At 36.6% G+C, this 19,921-nt stretch overlaps 1 protein-coding gene across 1 annotated transcript in view; it reads left to right on the forward strand.

Annotated features, from left to right (window-relative positions):
• The window catches only part of LOC101891646 (transcription factor Sp9), a 126,254-nt gene extending 119,923 nt beyond the window's left edge, over positions 1-6,331 (forward strand). Inside the window, exons 2-3 of the mRNA XM_059120889.1 lie at positions 3,903-4,327; positions 4,435-6,331. Of these exons, the coding sequence (XP_058976872.1) occupies positions 3,903-4,327; positions 4,435-5,884 (1,875 nt within the window). The 3' untranslated portion in view covers positions 5,885-6,331. The remainder of the gene's footprint in view (positions 1-3,902; positions 4,328-4,434) is intronic.
• Positions 6,332-19,921: the final 13,590 nt, after the last annotated feature.

A 19,921-nucleotide genomic window follows, 5' to 3' on the forward strand; every position in this document is an offset into this window, starting at 1 on the left:
TTAATAACTCAACTAGTTAAAATTAACATCCCAATTAACGAAATATAGAGGTCGATTACTACAAGGCTCTGACCGAAGTTTTCCCTCGTTCGTTTTAAATAACTCCAGTGGTCAATATTCCAACTAATGCAGGTGATGTTAGATATAAACCTAATTTTGCAACTCATATCCCGCAAACTGGAAATCTTCGGCAATTTTCCCACAACATTTGCTCCACGAGAAATAATTACGTTAGGAACTAATCCACTCACAAATCTGGCGCTACATGTCGGTATCAAACAAATGTTTTGCGGTAGATAAATGGCATTGACTTGATAAGGACTTTCTCTCTCTCCCTCTCTCTATCACTGAGTGTGGTTGGTGTTAGCCCATATCACAAAGCAATTCCAAGGAATCATCAATTTCAAAATTGGAAGCGTTCTCAAAAAAAGTAATCAGACAACCTGAAACAAATCACTTCGGCAGGATATAAAAGAAGCAAAGACATAAGGATGATGTGTGAACACTAAACATGAATGAATGAGCGAACGCCACATGAGGTGCTGCTCCAGGTTGCTCTGGATTGTTTCAAACGAAATGAAACATTAATTTTATAGAAGCGGCAAAATATCCAAGAAACCGGAGAATAAAAAAGAACACACAAAACAAGTGAGCGCCGGATTAAGATTGCTTCCGCTCTGCCAAAGAATACTCCGCCCCTTCCCCTTCCAATGAAGAGAGAATGTTGCAGTAGTGGTGGTGGTGATGTAGTTCTTGTTTTGCCCAATATCATGTCGGTCCAAAAGAAAGAGACAAGCACAGCACTCACTGCGGGATATTTTGTTCTTTGTTGTTTTTTTATCTTTACTCTATTTCCTACTCCCGGCTGGCTACTCATACGCATGCCTTGCTCATTCTCCCATTTGCCAGAGATACTCACTCACCCCTTGTCAGAATGTGTGGATGGTTGGATGGATGGATGGATGAATTGTTGGTTGGTTGGCTACATTGTTTGAAGGGTGCTTTTGTGGTGTTCTAATAACTTCCTTTTTCTGAAAAGAAAAGAATTATTGGAACCAGAAACAAAAGAGTTGTGAACGAGAATGGTTGTTCTTCAAACGACAACGACAACATCAACGGCAGAGGTAAAAAATCTTAAAAAAACAACAACCGCCAACTGGCAATACGTCTTTTTTTACACCATCGAAAAAACAAAAACAAAGGGAAATAAAGAACTAATGAATAAAACAACAAAGAACAATTGGACAAAATTAAATAAATCAAATTAAAAAATAAAATAAAAATGAAAAGAAATTGATTTGGGTTTGCTTCGTGAATATTGTGTGTGTGCGCCAGCCAAAGTGGTGTGAGTGATGATGTGAAGCCTAAGAATAGTGACCAGAATTTGTGAATTTCTGCGAATCGAGTTAATTAAGAAACCATTTAGAAGAAAAGCAATTTTGAAAACAAAAGACTGCGAGTGTGTGTTTCTCAATAGTAATCATCACGTGAGAAAATGTGGAAGTAATAAAACAAAGGTGTGGAACATTGAAAGAGGAAGTTATCCAATTATCGAAAAGCTAGAGTGGCAAACTTAAAATTTGTCAATACAAATGTAAAATATTTGAAGTAAAGAACGAAGCTGACTATAAATAAAGTAATAAAAAAAGAGATGTATTGAACTTGAAGAAGTTGTCCCATTTTTTTTTTTAATAAAAAATGTGAATTAAATTTAAAACTCAATTTTCATGTTATGTTGCAGTTGCTAGACTTAGACCACATATTCCACGATCCAATTTATATTTTTATACCCTCCACCTTGAAAAGGAGGGTATATTTACTTTGTCATTCCATTTGTAACATCCCTAAATATTTGTCGAAGACCCCATAAAATAAATACATTCATATTCAGCATAAAATTCTAAGTCGATTTGACGACGTCCGTCCGTCTCTCTATTGAAATCACGATACAGCCCACATTTTTTGACGTAGAGCTTCAACATTTGGTAGAACAACATGTATTGTGTCTTGGATGTTTGGTATTGAAAAATATATCAGTCCACGTCTTGTTATAGCTCTGATATAACAGTACCTCCCGATATTCGGTATTTTTATGATTTTCCCCAAATTTTTCCACAGATTTGTCCAGAAATCGGTATTTGTAGTTCGTAATGGGTTCTAGCCCCTGTGGCAGAACATACTCGTAGTATGAATAGATCCACGTTTTCGTATAGACAAACCCCACCCCCCCCCCCCCTACTTGTGCCACCGGATATTCAGTACTTTAATGATTTTGCCACATTTTTCCACGGATTTGTCCAGAAATTGGTATTTGTAATTCGTAATGGGTTCTAACTCCGGTGGTAGAACATTGAATATTTAGGTCCACGTTTTGGAATAATCCCTCTTATAACGGTACCTCCCGAAATTTGGCGTTGTGATGATTTTAGCCACATTCTTCCACCGATTTGTCTAAGAATTAGTATTTGTAGTTTATAATGGATTCTAGCTCCGGTGACAGAACATTGAATATTTAGGTGCACGTTTTCCTATAGCGCAGAGACAAGGATACCCACCGATATTCAAAATTTTTATAATAATTGTCACATTTACCCACAAAGATATTTCAAATTTTGTATTTAAGAAGATTTGGTAGATTACAGCCCTGGAAGTATAAAATTGTCGATACAGATATCCGTTTTGGTATGGACCCCAATATAACGGCCTCACCCACATTACAGCGAAGCGCTTGCTTGAGGTGATCGACACTTTGGTATTTTCTAGTGCCAACCTTGCTTTCCAAAATACTCCAGACACAATAGTCCAACGGATTGGCATATTTTGGTGGCCATTGTGCGCTGGAAATGAAGAAACGAAGAAACGAGGAACCTCATTTTGTAACCATTCTCGGGTGGTGCCTGCTGAGTGTGATGGTGCTGAGTCCTGTTGGGATGTCCAAGGTCTGGGGCCAAAATGTTTGCGTGCCCAAGGCTTTAATACACCCTCCAGAATATTTTCGCCATAATATTCGGCATTTAATACGAACGGAGAGCGACCATCGGCTGTTACGGCGGCCCACCCCATCATCATGGTCGGCGCTTGAGTTCTGGTGGCAAACCGAAGGTGCACATTTTCAGCTGACCTCTTTGTCAAGTAAACACGATCATTTTGTTGGTTTACAAACTGCAGGACAACGAATGTTTTCTCATCGGAGAAAACCAAATTCGGCTTTTCACCACTTTCGGCCAGGCGAAGCAACTCATTTGCTCTTTGAGTTTATTTTCTTTCTGTTGCGGTGTAAGTTCTTGCACTTTTTGGAATTGCTATGGCTTTACCCCGAGCTCATTTTTCAAAATTTGCCGATTGGAATATTGCGATATGTTCAGCTCACGAACTTTACTTTACTTTTCTACTCTTTTTTACTTTACTACTCGAACCATTTCTGCGAATGTTGCTGTTTTCCTCCGTCCACTTCCTTGACGTCGGGCTACGCTGCCTGTATCCCGGTAACGAGTGATTGTACGAGACACAAACGATTTATTCACATTTAAATGCTGGTGGTGGTCACACCAAGAAATCACACGATCACGCTTGAATTCCATCACGAATAACTTTTTTTCTATGAAATTCTCACCAAAATGCTTTTGTACGCTTGTAAACAATATAATGAGCTGTGACTGGAATAATTTTAACAGCACCCTGTAAATATTCGACCCTGAGATGCTATTAATACGAAATACGTCCTTAATCAAAGGCGAAACGCGTCACGCATTCTGTATATCACCTCCACTTGACCTTATCTTTTTATGTCAGAAATGTAATTAAAAGAGCTATTCAAAATATCTGTTATTTCCAAAATTTTCTTTTTTAAGCTTTTTAAGAAAAAAAATTCTCATTTCTTTTTTTACTCTCCCTCTTTGCAGGATCACCCCAGTTTGAGGGGCACCCCATTGGCCATGTTGGCAGCACAGTGCAATAAATTGAGCAGTAAGTCACCACCACCATTGGCCGATGCTGCTGTGGGCAAGGGATTTCATCCGTGGAAGAAAAGCCCAACATCGCCCAATCATCATCATCACCATTCGCAAACGAATAATTCAAATAATAATAACAATAATAATAACAACAACAATAACACTTCAACAGGTTCGAACAGTTCAAATGCTTCGGTGGGACAACATTCACCCTGTGCTATATCATCGTCGGCATCGTCGACCAACTCGTCGTCGGGAACCTCGGTGGCAAATCATTCATCCGGCCTTGGCATTTCATCTTCGGCTGGTAATTCATTGACCTCAAGAAGTCTGGCCGGCAGTGGTATTAATACCATGGTCAACATAACAGCAAGGTAGGTTGGAATCAAAAGAAATTTTGAATAATAAAATCTCTTCCTGTAGTTCTAGTCGAATTCTCTTATGTTTGAGCGTATTTCATTGATAAAGAAAATAATTTCAGCATTTATCCTTACAGTCGACCCATCACCTCATCCTGTGCTGCTGTCACCACACCCTCGGCCTATGGCAGTGATCTCTTCTATCCGAATTCGACGACCACAACTGGTGGCATGGTGGGCGACAATCATCACATGCATCAGGGCCTCTTGGGCAAAGTGGAGGGAGCCACCTTTGGTTCGGTGTACTCACGCCACCCATACGATTGGCCCTTCAATGCCGTCACAGCCCAGGCGCACAAGGCAGCTGAGGCGGCCAGTGTCAACAGCGGTTGGTGGGATATGCATAGCGCTGCAGCTGCGGGCAGCTGGTTGGATATGGGCGGTGCTGCTGGCATGCACTCAACCATGGCTAATTATGCAACGGCTAGCTCAGATTACTCGTCGGCTTTGAGTCACTCGCTGTCGAATACGGCTCATTTGTTGGGTTCGGGTCAACATTTGCTGCAGGACACATATAAGAGTATGCTGCCCAGTCAGGGGGTGGGTGGTTTCTCACTGCCCCATAGCTCGCCCTCGGCAGCATCAACGGCCTCCACACCCCAATCATCATCGCCCACAACGCCATCGTCTAGATCTCAGAGGCGTTATGCTGGTCGTGCCACCTGTGATTGTCCCAATTGTCAAGAGGCCGAGCGGCTCGGCCCAGCTGGGGTACATTTGAGAAAGAAAAACATCCACTCCTGTCACATACCCGGATGTGGTAAGGTCTATGGTAAGACATCCCATTTGAAGGCCCATTTACGGTGGCATACCGGCGAAAGGCCATTTGTGTGCAACTGGCTGTTTTGTGGTAAACGTTTTACCCGTTCCGATGAATTGCAAAGGCACCTGAGAACCCATACAGGGGAGAAGCGATTTGCCTGTCCCGTTTGCAATAAACGTTTTATGCGCAGTGATCACCTGGCTAAACATGTCAAGACCCATAATGGCACTGGAACTGGTATTAAGAAGGGATCCTCAGAATCCTGCAGCGACTCGGAAGAACCTAACAATCAATCTGGCGATTCAAATGGTTTGAATTCATCTGTGAATAATGGCAATTCGGGCAGCAATAGTCATCCGGGTACACCCAACTCTTTGACATCGGGAGGTACTCCAACCCAAAATCATGGTCAGGGTTTGCATATGTCTCCGCATCATCATATGTCGAGTGGTTCACCGGTAATGCTTAGTCATCAGCAGCATCAGCAGTTACAGCAACAACATCAGCAGCAGCAACAACAACAACAGCAGCAACATCAACAAGCCCAACAGCACCATTTACATCAGCAGCAGCAACAACAACAACAACAACAGCAGCAGCAGCAACAACAGCAAACTCATCCTCACGCCCACATGCATGCCCACACCCATCATCACCATCACCACTTGTTGGGCTCCAATTCGGCAACATCCAGCCCCGTGCTGGATCACCACAGCACCCTGGTTGACATTAAGCCCCCAATGGTTTGAGGGTCACTGGGACCCTTTCTGTTCGGTAACTGAACGGAAATGGGCTCCTACATCAAGGATTTCATACAAACTCTAGCGTTATTCGATGACATGGTGTAAAATTGGCCGCCAGGGAAAGAGGGAGGAAGGAAGATATCTGGGAGAAATGGAAGGCTTTGTAAATTTTATTTCGAAAAGAATTTAGATGACTAATCTTTTTAATCATTATATTTTATAAAATAAAAAAAATATTGCACAAATTTTACTTAATTTTATGTCTAGTAAGAATAAAAAAAACAGATAAGAAAGTAAAACAACCCATAATTAATTTATGTAATTGATTCAAAACACACCCACAAACATTTTTTTGTAAATAGTACTATAGATATTTTAAACAATTTTTGAAAATCTTAAAATATAAAAATAAAATAAAAACAATTAAAAATAGTAGAAAAATATGAAAACAAATATCTCACTGTAAAATATATTTCAAATGGAAAGGGTTGCCCAGGGAAGAGGCGAAAAAAATGCGCCCAGACAATTTTGGAATGAAAAATGTTCTTAAATGGACCCCAGTAAAGTAAAAGCACTACATCAAAACAATATGGGATATCCTACACCACTATAACATGCGTTAAAATGTCCATACATCTGAAACTCTTGTGACCCTAGATAAGGAACACATAATTGGACTACTCATAAAATCATTGCAAATATCAAGGTTTATTGCTTGATTTTCGATTGTTTGGGATAAAAAAAATCATGCATTAACTCCCAATTCCCGTACCACCGTTCGAACATTCCTCATAAACCAATATTATCCAGAAAACCTCGTTCTCTGGAAGATCATTTCATTTTTTCATGTATGTCTATTTTTTGGATACATTTTATTCTTGAAATACTATTATGCAAAGGGGTTTTGACCGGAACAAAAGTTGCAATATATTAACGCCCCCTGTAGTGATAATTAAAATTCAAAACAATATTTGAAAATTACGATTTCTATATATATTTTCCCATATGCCATGTAAACGAATCAGCACAGGTTACAAGTGGCGAATTAATTTATTTATGTTTTCGCCAGGATATGACTTTCATCATAATTTCACCTGCTAAATATTAGCCAATGACCATTTAAAACTGTATGCTTCTGCCTTGTCCGAAAATCTAATCCCACACAGAATTCAGATATTAATATTTTGCGGTCATCATCAAAAATGGTAGTCTCATATTTTCCCCCCTAGCCTTCTGCACAGAGTGGTGTAAGTCAGGGACGTATGCCGTTGCGGGAGCCAGGACCGATCCGAAAAGGTCTTCTTAATATCTGCACCCTCGGAAATATTTTCAAAATACATTTCTGTATATGTCTCTGATATAGGATATAATTAGTCAGTAGTTTAAAAATGTAGTGATTTCAATACGAAGAAACCTCTTTGGATTTTTATATTGTCCACCATAGTATGGAGGGTATATTAAGTTTGTCATTCCGTTTGTAATACATTTTAGACGCCACAAAATATATATATTCTTGATCAGCATAAAATGCTATGTCGATTTAGCGAATTCCCTCCGTCTGTCCGTCTGTGGAAATCACTCTAGCTTCTGAACAAATTTAAGTAGGTTTATAAAATTTTACTCAAATGTATATTATGTCTCCAGGACTTTTGGTATTGAAAATGGGTCACGTAGGTCCACGTTATGGTATAGCCCCCATATAATGATACCTCCCTATTTTCAGTATTTTGGTGATGTAGGCGACATTATTAACCATAAATGTTTCAAATTTGGTATTTAAAGTTCGTAATGGATACTACAGCCTATGAGAGAAAATTGTCTGTGCAGGTCCACGCCTTCGTATAGCCCACATATAATGGCACATCCGGATATTCGGTATTTTGATGATTTTAGCGACATTATTCACCGCTTTTTTGTCAAGCTTCGCATTTGAATATTGTAATGGCTTACGACAAAAAATGCCTGCAGGTCCACGTCGTCGTATAAACCCTAATATAATGGCTTTATTCGGTATTTTTAAGATTTTAGGAGAATTTTTAACGGATTGCTACATTTCAGGCACAATAACCCCAAACCAGTTGAAGATGTGATAACGTTTGATTTCAATGGGCAGCACTGCGTGACACACAACCGAAATTACACTCGATATTAAAAAAAAAAATAAATAAATAATAATAAATTAATAAATAAAAAAAAAAAATAAAAAAGTTACAGAAAGGCAATTTTAAAATATATTTCTTTAAATACCTGCATATATGAAATTTTGATTTTTTCTTTCGGCTTATCAACACTTTTTTATATCTTCAGCCTTGAGGCTAAGCCGAGAATACATCATCATTTGATATGTCCAATATGTGCCGCATCGAAATAACAGTTTTATATCCTGATCTCGTTGTTCGAAATCTACGGTTTTAGATCCTATGTCTCTTTGGACGGAATCGTAATACGTTTATAAAACTTAGACCGGGCTCAGATGTATTGACCTACACTTTCTTATACCTCCCAAAGAAGTTTCAAATGTTTGCAAAAAATATCAAATCTTACATTAAGGGAAGGGAATGCTCGATAATGTTCAGTTTGACACATCGAATTGCATATATTGGACCATTCCTTCTAGTCCCACTCTTACACGGCGTACAATTTTTCAAAAATAATATCCTTTTTAATAAGCAACATCGACTTAGGAATATTTAGAAAATTCCAAAATATTGGCGTGGAAATCGAATATATTGTTCCAATCTTTCAGCTACCCCCCCAAAAGAATTAAAAAAATTGACAATCATTTTGGGCAAATAGAGTGTTCGATGGAATTCAAGTTAGACACAAAGTTATATTTATATCAGATATATGTCAGGATCAACAATTTTAATATTGGCCCACTTATTCTTGGGTCAAAATTTCGAATAATGATATCACCCTTAAAATTGGAACTCCATGACCAATTTTCTTTAATCACAATATTTGTTGGTCTATAATGGAGCTATATAACGGTCAAATCCTTTTAGATCTTTTCCCCAAAAATAACAGAAAATTAGGTAAAAATCTTACTTATATTTCATATAAAATGAATCGAGTAGCCTATATAGTCCAGACTTGGTCGGTGGTAATATTTATATCAAACTTAGAGCGATCGTGTCAAAATTACTTAAAAATAGGTAAAAATCGTACTTATATTTCATATAAAACGAATCGAGTACCCTATATAGTCCAGACTTTGTAAGAGATATTATTTATATCAAACTTAGATCAATCATGCAAATAAAATTTCCCCAATTTATAAAACGAATCGGGCACCCGTCTGTCTGGACTATAAACTTAATTGGTGGTAAATTTATATCAAACTTAGATCAGAAGCGATCATGGCAAAAAAAAAAAAAATTTCCAACTTTTTCAAACTTCCTACATTTAAAAGTGTGACATTAGATCTAATGTAAAGTAGGGATAAGTAGGTCCAACATTTTGGTACATCTTTCAAAAAGGTGGGTAAATACTGACGATGTATATCTTTCGTAATACGAACTAAAATTTGACATATGGCTTGTGTGAATGTGAGTTTTATCAGTCCCAAATAACTTGGTTCTTTGAAATTTTCAATATTTTTTTTCAGAATTTAAGAAAGTAGGGGTACGTGAAAGAGGACATGTACTTATTTATGAATAAAAACATTCTATTAAGAATTTCATATAAGTTATTACTTAATTTTTTTAGATGAAAAGATATAGTTTATTTGGGTTCAAATATTCTAAGCCTTTTTATATCGGCATTTTTGGGCAGCCTTTTTGATGGTACGGAACATTTTACTGTAATATACATCATTGTATTTAATCTTACTTATAGTACAACTTTACAACGCCGTAGTACGCTATATATTAATATTCTTGAAGAATTTTCTGTTTTCACATGACTACTAGACCAAAAATTTAATCAAAAATAAGGACAGGAACAGTAATAATTTTGTTTTGCAATAGATGGAGGTGGGATTGATATTTTATGCACATTTCAAAAACATTACTACATTTTTGCCTTTAATGAGTTAGAGGTTAGAGGCTGAGGAGAACTGCTTGAGTCTTTGTCACATAAAATTTTTGAATTGAGTCTACTCCTCCTTAGAAGACTTTCTATTAACAACATTCGCAAATTCATTAAAAAATATTTTTGAAGTAATAATTATGAAGATAATATTCCTTGAGCATTTGTTAATGTGGGTCATAAATGTGGAAGAAAAGAAATTATCTCCAATTAGCTATGAAAATGCAACTTTACAAATAAATTTTAATTTCCCCGATTAGAGATATACGCAACCCTTTCCATATAACACATACATAGAAATAGAATATAATTGATAACAAATGAGCTTTGGTCTTTTTTATCACCTCTAAAGAAACACAAAATAACAAACTAAGATAAATAATCATTATACTTCTTCAAAAACCAATTAATTAAATAAAAAAATATTTCTAGTCGTCTAAAAAGAATTCTGTGTAAATTTTACAAAAATAAAATACTAAATAAACAACCTAACAATTTTCCCCCCTTTAATAAGGTATATTTTTAATCAAATGATATTTTTGCAAAAGTATATTAGGAATAGATTAATATTTGTTATTCAATTAGCCTGAAGTAAATTTTAAATAATATCTTAAATGTGGAAGTACCAAAATAATTATTAATTTTAATTTAATTATTAATGTTAAAACAAAAAAAATAAAAATAAGAATTAACCGAATAAGCGCTATACAAATTGTATGAATTAATTATTAACTAACTACTAATTAGTTTAATAAAAAAAAAAACAAAAACATTTAATGCTAATTCTTAAACATTTTTGCAAATATGTAAAATTTATAGTTTATAGTCTTATTCTAAATGTAATAATTAAAAATAATGCAAATGAATTTTATTATTATAAATAAATGTGAATTACAACAAATATTTTAAATTGTCGTGTTTCATTAATTTGAAAAGGTCAACATGGAGGTGAATATTTTTAATTATGTATCAAAGACGTGAAAAATGAGGATTGTTGTTTAAAAACTAATTTTCGGAGTCGAAGAAACTAAGAAGGGCGTGCATAAAGACAGAATATGAACTTTTCCCGAGAGGACGGTTCCCCAGTGCCCACCCCCTTCCCTGCTCAAATATAGCATCAATTTGTCAGTGACTCTGATACTGTATAAAAGCGTCATTTATAGCTCCTTAAGACCTCCTAATATTTCTTAAATTTTTCGTTACAATTTCCTTCTTTTCATCACAATGTCTACCACCACACCCCTTCTCCTACCTAAAAAAGCAATTTTTGTTATGATAGTCTTTAGAATATGGACGATTGCAGTTCTGATAATCCTTAGAGTACTCGCGATTACTGTCTGAGAGTCTTAAAATATCTCACAGCATAGACTTAGGGGTCCTTAAAACAGTCATGGTAATGGTCATGATATTTCTTAAAATATTTACTGTCATATCCCTGAAATAAATATCATATCCCTATTGATGATTATTGGGCTAAGCGTCCCTAAATAAAAAAAATATCCCAATAGCTCTTAAAATATAATGACCATTAAATATTTATTTATCCTACCACCATAAAAAATATTTAGGGTATTAAATCACATTCAGTCCATAAAATTTCCACATTTTATCCCGAAAGTCCAAGAAACGTATAGAAATAACTCTGGGCAGTCCTAAAAATATCTACAATTTTATCCCGAATAAACCTTCGAATATCCCCTGTAATAACCCTCATAGTTGTTAGTATGTCTCATAGTCCGTTAAATATCCACAATGGAAACTCTGCGATTGGACCCCTGCAAGCTCAGATAGTATCAACGATTGTAACCTTTTTGTCCTTCAAATATCTAGGATTATATCACTAATAGTATAATTTTCCTAAGAACATCCACGATCATGGCGCTGATAGTCTTTGAAGAAACCATGATTGTCTTTAAAATATCCATGAGAGTCCTTGAAAAAAGCATCCACAGTAGTTTATATATCAAATCTAGACCATAAAATATCAACAATTAAAGACCAATGATAATGGGACTGATAGTCCTTAACATGCCCATGACTGTAATTCTTAAAATCAGTGCGGGGTAGCACTTGTAGTCATTGAAAAACTTTTTCCGAATTCGCAACAACATTTCTATAGAATTTTCAAAACTATTCAAAAACAAATAAAAAAGCTCATAAAATAGGTCGGTCCGAACTGTTTATACCCTCCAGTATTTGAAGAGTTTGTTTGGAGCAATATACAGGATAAAATGAAAAAACTGGAACCAACTTCAGACTGCTGTCATTCCTAAGCCACTCGTCCGACAGCTGTTAAAATTATTCCAATAACAGAGCATTTTTGTGAGATTTTTCCAGAAAAAAGTCATTCGTGATGGAATTCAAGCGTGATAGTGGGATTTTGTTATATTTGGCTGGAAAACCACAAATGTCTATCGTTAGAGCACTCCAGCATTTAAATGTGAATAAATCTTTTGTGTCTCGTGCCATCGCTCGTTACCGTGATACTGGTAGCGTAGCCCGACGACAAGGAAGTGGACAGAAGAAAACAGCAACATCAGCAGAACATGAGCTGAACATATCGCAATATTCCATTCGGCAAATATTGAAAAATGAGCTCGTGGTAAAGCTATTGAAATTTTAAAAAGTGCAAGAATTTACACCGCAACAGAAAGAAAATAGACTCAAACGAGCTAAAGAGTTGCTTCGCTTGGCCGAAAGTGGTGAACTGTCGAATTTTGTTTTCTCCGATGAGAAAACATTCGTTGTCCAGCAGTTTGTAAACAAACAAAATGATCATGTTTACTTCCCACAGAGGTCAGCTGAAATGTGCACCAGAACTCAAACGCCGGCCTTGGTGATGGGGTGGTGTGGGCCGCCATAACAGCCGATGGTCGCTCTCCGCTCGTATAAATCGACCTTGGCATCAGAATAAATGCCGAATATTATCGTGAAAATATTCTGGAGGGTGTATTAAAGCCTTGGGCACGCAAACATTTTGGCCGCAGACTTTGGACCTTCCAACAAGACTCAGCAGCATCGCACTCAGCAGGCGCCACCCAAGAATGGTTACAAAATGAGATTCATTGCTTCATTTCCAGCGCATAATGGCCACCAAAATCTCCGGATACCAATCTGTTGGACTATTGTGTCTAGAGTATTTTGGAAAGCAAGGTTGGCACTAAAAAAAAACCAAAGTGTCGATCACCTCAAGCAAGCGCTTCGCCGGGAATGGGCCAAAATACCGCAGAGCAACATTCGGGCAGTGTGTGACGGTTTCATTGGTAGAGAGATATATTTATTTTAGGCTTTGTGACAAATGGGCCGATAAGAACTAATGTCGATGAACGTATTGCATTGTGCGAATTTAGAAGAAATGTCGAATAATTATTTTTATACCCTCCACCATAGTATGGAGGGTATATTAAGTTTGTCATTCCGTTTGTAACACCTCGAAATATAAATTTTAGACCCCACATTCTCGATCAGCATAAAATTCTATGTCGATTTAGCGATGACCGTCCGTCTGTCCGTATATGGAATCAATCTAGCTTCCGAACGAAATAAAGTAGGCTGATAAAATTTAACTCAAATGTGTATTATGTCTGCAGTACTTTTGGTATAAAAAATGTAGATCCACGTTTTTGTAAAGCCCTCATATAACGCCACCTAACGATATTCGGTATAGATTATTCGCCAGAATTGTTTCAAATTTGGTATTTTAAGTTCGTAAGGTAAACTACAGCCTATGACGAAAAATTGTCTGTGCAGGTCCACGTTTTGGTATAACCCCATATAATGGTACCTCCATATATTCGCTACTTTGATGATTTTAGCTACATTATTAACGGATTTTTTGTTCAAGTTTCGCATTTGAATATTGTAATGACGTGGCTTAGCTATGCAGGTCCACGTCGTCGCATAGACTCTTGTATAACGGACACATTCGGTATTTTTAAGATTTTAACAGAATTTTTAACGGGTTTTATTTTTTGAAAATTTGCCAAATTCTTTCCAAATGTTGGATGGCATTCAAATTTTTCGGCCCTGCAGAACTTACAGCTTTTCTACTTGTTAATTTAATGACACTTGACATTTTAAATCTCGACCTTAGTAAAACACTAGGATATACTTAGATCAAAGTGAATAGCTTACTTTTTGTTGACCCTTTTTGAGGGAGGTACCAAAAGGAGTGATCCGTTATTTTTTATATTTACAATAGATCTAGTGTTGATAGAAATACTGAGATGTGCAAACTTCGAAGACAATATGAATTTTATTTCACAATTCGTAAGAGCAATAATTATTCAAAATTTTGAACCATGAACTTCGGACGGATTTGGTCCAAAGAGACTTAGGATCTAAAACCGTTATATCTATGAGGCACGTTTTGGCCGTATCAAATCTCTGTAGCTATATGGTTCTTCAAAGGTGAACAATTTCACATCTCGAAATATTGGTCCCCTATTTCCTATATAGACCTTCGTTATGGATCTTCCTTACATTGATGCTGATATCTATGATGTGTATGTAAGAATCTCATATATCAATGACAGAATTTTAATTAGGCCGCTTGTAATTTTAGAACGGCTGGGCGTATTGCCAGAAAAGGATAATATCTAAGAAAATGGCGTAGAAATATGACATTAAAAAATGAATTTTTTTGTTGTCAATTTTTTTACGGCTTGCGATTTTTCATATTAACTAACAATATTGAATTTTACGTTTTTAATATTTTTTCACCTTACAATGCTTGGTTTTGGGAGAAATTTTGCATGGGGTTAGATTTAGTTTCAGAATTAAAGCCTATTGTTTTTGAAGATGTATACAGGGCTGCCCATATTCGACGGACCCATGTTTTTTTTTTTTTTAAATCAAAGAAAAAAATAAAAATTTGGCGGTTGGCAATGTTAATCATCAATAATCATCAATTTTTGAATATGATATCTCTCAAATGGCCGCTTCTGGCGTTGATGACGTATTGTGCCCTTTTTGCTGCATTTTCCATCGTTTTTGCCAACATTTCGGCCGGAATAGCGGCTTTTTCTTCACGAATGCTGTCCTTTTGCTCTTTTACGGTCCTTGGCTTGTTAACGTAAACCTTTGACTTCAAATATCCCCACAAGAAGAAGTCAGGCGGCGTCAAATCGGGCGAACGCGGTGGCCAGTCCAAATCACCACTTTTCGACATCAAACGGCCCGGAAACAAATTCTTCAGAAAATCGATTGTTATGCGACTTGTGTGCGGTGGAGCGCCGTCTTGTTGAAACCAGAACTGCCTCATACGCTTTCGACGAATTTGGCATCACAAAATTGGTCATCATGTCGCGATAACGCTCCTGATTGATGGTAGCAGCATGCTCATTTTCATTTTGGAAGAAAAACGGCCCAATGACCGTTTTCGCACTAACGCCGCACCAAACTGTGACTTTTTCGTCATGAAGAGGCACTTCTTGAACCTCCTGAGGATTTTCAGTGGCGTAAAAACGAAAATTTTGCTTATTTACGGTCCCATTCAATGTGAAATGGGCTTCAGGAAAGGCGCACTTCTCACATTTTTTAATGTTTTAAAAGCATGTTGAGTTTTAACAATTGACTTCTTCTGTTGAATGTAAATTTCAACTATTTCAGAGCGCTCGCGTGGCGTTTATTGGTTCATGGTAAAAATCTGCTTGGACTGACGCTTCAAACGCGGTATGTCATTAAGCGATGTGACATCTCTGTCAAAAGTTATGGCGTTGCCAGATGGGTCCGTCGAATATGGGCAACCCTGTATTTAGGGGTTCAAATGGACAAACAATTAAAACTTTCCAGATTTTGCAGTGGCTCTGCAGGTCACAATTAAAAACCAATCGACACGGAATTTTGCAAAAGGTTAGGGTTAGGAAGTGTAGCATTTTGGATTTGAATTATAATTAGCCGGTAAATGGACCACGACATTTGTTTAAAATTGTTTTGGATACCTATCAGCACGACATAGAGTGTAAATATAAGAAAAATATTCCCGTTAAAAACCAAAGGTAAACTTTTTGCAGGACAGTATGGCATTATTTCAAATAATCGACTAAATTATGTGTTTAGACCTAAGGAGATATAATGTGTTTGGACCTAAGGAGATTTTCCAATATAACATGCTACGACTATAGCCTTTGCTTACTTGTTTTTAAACTAATAAAGAATATTTCAGAAGTCCTTTATCCATAAAAATTAAATAACAAAATTATTGCATTTTCTAGTTAAAACATAAATTGTTATACCCTCCCTTTTCGAAATCCGACACAAAACTACTCAACTACTTGAAATGGGAAACGCGGGTAACTCAAAACATGCGATAACTTATTTGATATGTGAGAAGCGGTCTTAAATAAGACCTCATGCGAAATGTGAAGTGCAATCCCCAGTAAATGAAAGATAATTAATTAGAAAATTGAGCAAACGAATCTTCCACTAATGTGTGGACGACACATGACACATTGCCCCCACACTCACTCGACACTGGGTCTTTTGGGGATGACGGCCGGCAATTTTGCCACTAAATCATTGGAGACACATTTTTTCGGTTTGGTTTGGTTTGGTCCCCCATCCACAACATACAACCGTACACACACACACACATAGATGATGACGACAAACGTTCCATCATTAAAATTCCATACAAATCTCGCAGTAATGAAATTTAAATCACTCCACAACAAGTACAAGCACCAGGAACAAAAAATCAGTGAAACATGAAGATAAATAAATATCGAATGATGTGATGGTGATGATGAGGACGATTCCCCCTCACGACGAGGGCGAAAACAACAAGGATGCTGTTTGCTGGTAGTTCTTCTCCTCCCCTCATCCCACTCGTAAAAGCTAAGCAATGAATGTTCCCTTTTCCAATGACTTGGCACACACACTCGCTGTTGGAGGGGGAGGGGTGGTTGAAAGCTACTGTTACGGTGTTGTTCCTGGTTCTAGATGTTTTACGGATAACAACATCCGCCGTGTTTAACGACTCATCCAATTTATAGCCAGTTTTTCATCTCATCGTCGTTGTTGTCGTCGTCATACTTGAAATCATTGCAAATTCACCCTCATATTTCGGCAGTCTGTCTGTGTGTTTCCTTGTTTTTGGAAAGTGGCATTAAGACAATCATGCCGAGGGGGACTTCTGAGTTTTCCCCCCATTTAGTGTGTGGGTGCGTGGAAGACTTGAAACATATTTTATGGTTATGAATTGTTGACTTTTTGCAGCCATTAACAATTTGGGGTTCGTTTAGGAATCAGCCAGTCAGTCAGTCATTCAACCATCCATTCAGTTAGTTAGTGTCCCCCGCCTCTATGGGCTCACTCTAGAGAGATTCCTGAGATTTGGCAATTTGGAAGGAGGAAATATTGCCACAGCAATAGCTGTTTTGATTGTTGCCGTCACTGGCAAAACATCACCCAAACGTAGTTCCCCTTCTTTGCTGTTCGACCAGGAGGAAATCATTTGATGTGCAATCTGTGAAGATGTGAAACTCTCGTCTCCCCTTCATCCACATAACGGAACTGTGCTAAAAAGTGATTTTTGTGAAAAAGCTAAATTTATTTTTATTGAGCCATAATCGTGGGTGGTGTTGTGGGTGGTTTATTTTCGATATCGTCGTTGTTGTTGTTCTTGATTTTGTTGTTATTCGGATTATTGTCATTTCTTCTTTTTGTTCATGGCCTTGCTTTTATTTGTCTGCCGTTGAGCATTATTACGCACATTTAACTGCTGAGTACTTCCCTGGTGGGCTGGTCTACAGATTAAAAACATTTTGTTGCCGCTATGTTTTTTTTTTCTTTTTCTTTTTGCGTTGCCTTCATTTGTTCAAGGATCATTGAGAATTTATTGAAATTAATTGAGAATTAAAAATGAATTCAATTTGGGATCTTTTTTTCAATTCTCTAATGAAAATTGCTTTAAATGGGATAAATGAATTGATGAATTTCGAGACAAAATTTGGAATGAGGTCATTATTTAATTATACCCTGTTTGTAACGATTTGTAACCTTTTTTGGTTTCGAGAGAAAATTATAATGAAGGGAAGATAGAACAGAACTCAAGTGTTTCATACACCATTTTGATATTCTGAGATATAGGTGATTTCGTAGGTTTTCCGATTTGCTCTAATGGAATATTTCAGTTTTTCGATATCTCCTCTAATATTCTATTTGGTATTCTGATTATTTCAGCGGAATCATTTACAATTCGTGTGTAGAGATATGTAGAGTTGTAATGGGTTTTGTCTTCAGTGGCGGAAGACTACTGGATTAGGTGCATAATTTTGTATCACTCAAAAGGCGGTACCTCCAAATATTTGGTATTTTGGTGATTTTAGTCGCATTTAAGCATTGAAAACAGGTTTCTAAGAAAATGTTTCATATCTGTCAGTTTCCAAAATGTATCTTCTCCTAACCACTAAAAAAGCATTTATATGTCTGATAAGTAGCATACCGTTTGATGCGCAGGACTTCACTAGACTCCAATTTTCAATGTCATTTCCTTAGGTCATTATAAGCTAAACTCGAAAGAGGAAATTATGAAATATCTATCAAATGTTCGTGTTAATAAGGCAAAATGTTCAAATACATGATTTTTTTTTAATTTGGTATTTGAAACATGCAACCACTATAGCAGCACACCGGTGCCATAGACTTTACGGAATTTTTTTACCGATCAATTTCATTGGCAACATATTTATTTCATATGACAAATTGAACAAGTAAACCAGTAAAGAAAGTCTTAAAGTCGGACGGGGCCGACTTTATGATACCCTACACCACTTTGCTAATTTAGTAGGGCTCCATATAACAATTTATAGCTTTTATGGGAGAATTCAATCATACACGCTATGATTATAATTATAATTTAAAGTTCAAAGGACTAAATATGCTGAAGCATTTGTATCTTTTAAATTCGAACTTGTATTGCCCATTTGGTACACAATTAATTTGAAATCGGATAAAAATATATATGGGAACTATATCCAAATCTGAACCGATCTCGATAAAATTTGGCAAAGATATTTCTGAGCTGTATTTCATATATTTCCCTGAATATCTTTATTACGGAGTGCATATTAAGGAGTGTATGTAACAAATCGTATGAACAATATATATGGCAGCTATAGCTATATTTGAACCGATCTTGACCAAATTTGACATACTAGCTTCTAGACTCAATTCGGTCGTAAGTGCCAAATTTCATCACATTTGGGCAAATATTAGAAGTTTGGAGCACATTAAAAGTAAATCGGACGCAGTTATATCCAAATTCGAAACGATCTCGATAAAATTTAGCAAAGGTATTTCTGAGCTATATTTGATAGATTTCCCCAAATATTGCTGTTACAGAGTGCATATTACGGCTGCGGAGGACTAAAATAACAAATCGGATGAACAATATATATGGGAGCTATAGCTATATCTGAACCGATATCGATCAAATTTGGCATACTTATTTTCAGGCCTAATTTGGTTGTATGTGCAAAATTCCATACTATTCGGGCTGATATTACACGTTTCGTGCACAATAAAAAGCAAATCGGAAGAAGATATATATGGGATCTATATCTAATTTTTTACGGATTATCTCCAACTTCAATAGGGTTCGTCCTTGGGTCAAACAAATGATTTGTACAAAATTTCCTATGGATCGAGTAATAAATGCGAACTGAACTTTGTTCACAAAAATACATGGATAGAGGGGCGGACGGACGGACAGGCATAAATCTACTCAGAAACTGATTCTATGGAGCTCAAAAGTAACTATGGGTCTATCTCGTTTCCTTTTGCCTGTTACAACCAAATGCACAAAGACATAATACCCTGGCCAGCTTCTGGTGTAGGGTATAAAAAGCAGGAGGTTCGGCCGGTGAATCCACCTCCACCATGTGGAATAAATTTGCAAATTTTCAAAAAAAAAAATAATAATAATAATAAAATAAATAAATTCCGTTAAAAATTCTATTAAAATCTTAAAAATACCGAATATAGCAGTTATATAGGGTTCTACACGAAAAC

The sequence above is a fragment of the Musca domestica genome, unplaced genomic scaffold (assembly GCF_030504385.1).
Source record: "Musca domestica strain aabys unplaced genomic scaffold, Musca_domestica.polishedcontigs.V.1.1 18, whole genome shotgun sequence".
NCBI classification, from domain to species: Eukaryota; Metazoa; Arthropoda; class Insecta; order Diptera; family Muscidae; genus Musca; species Musca domestica.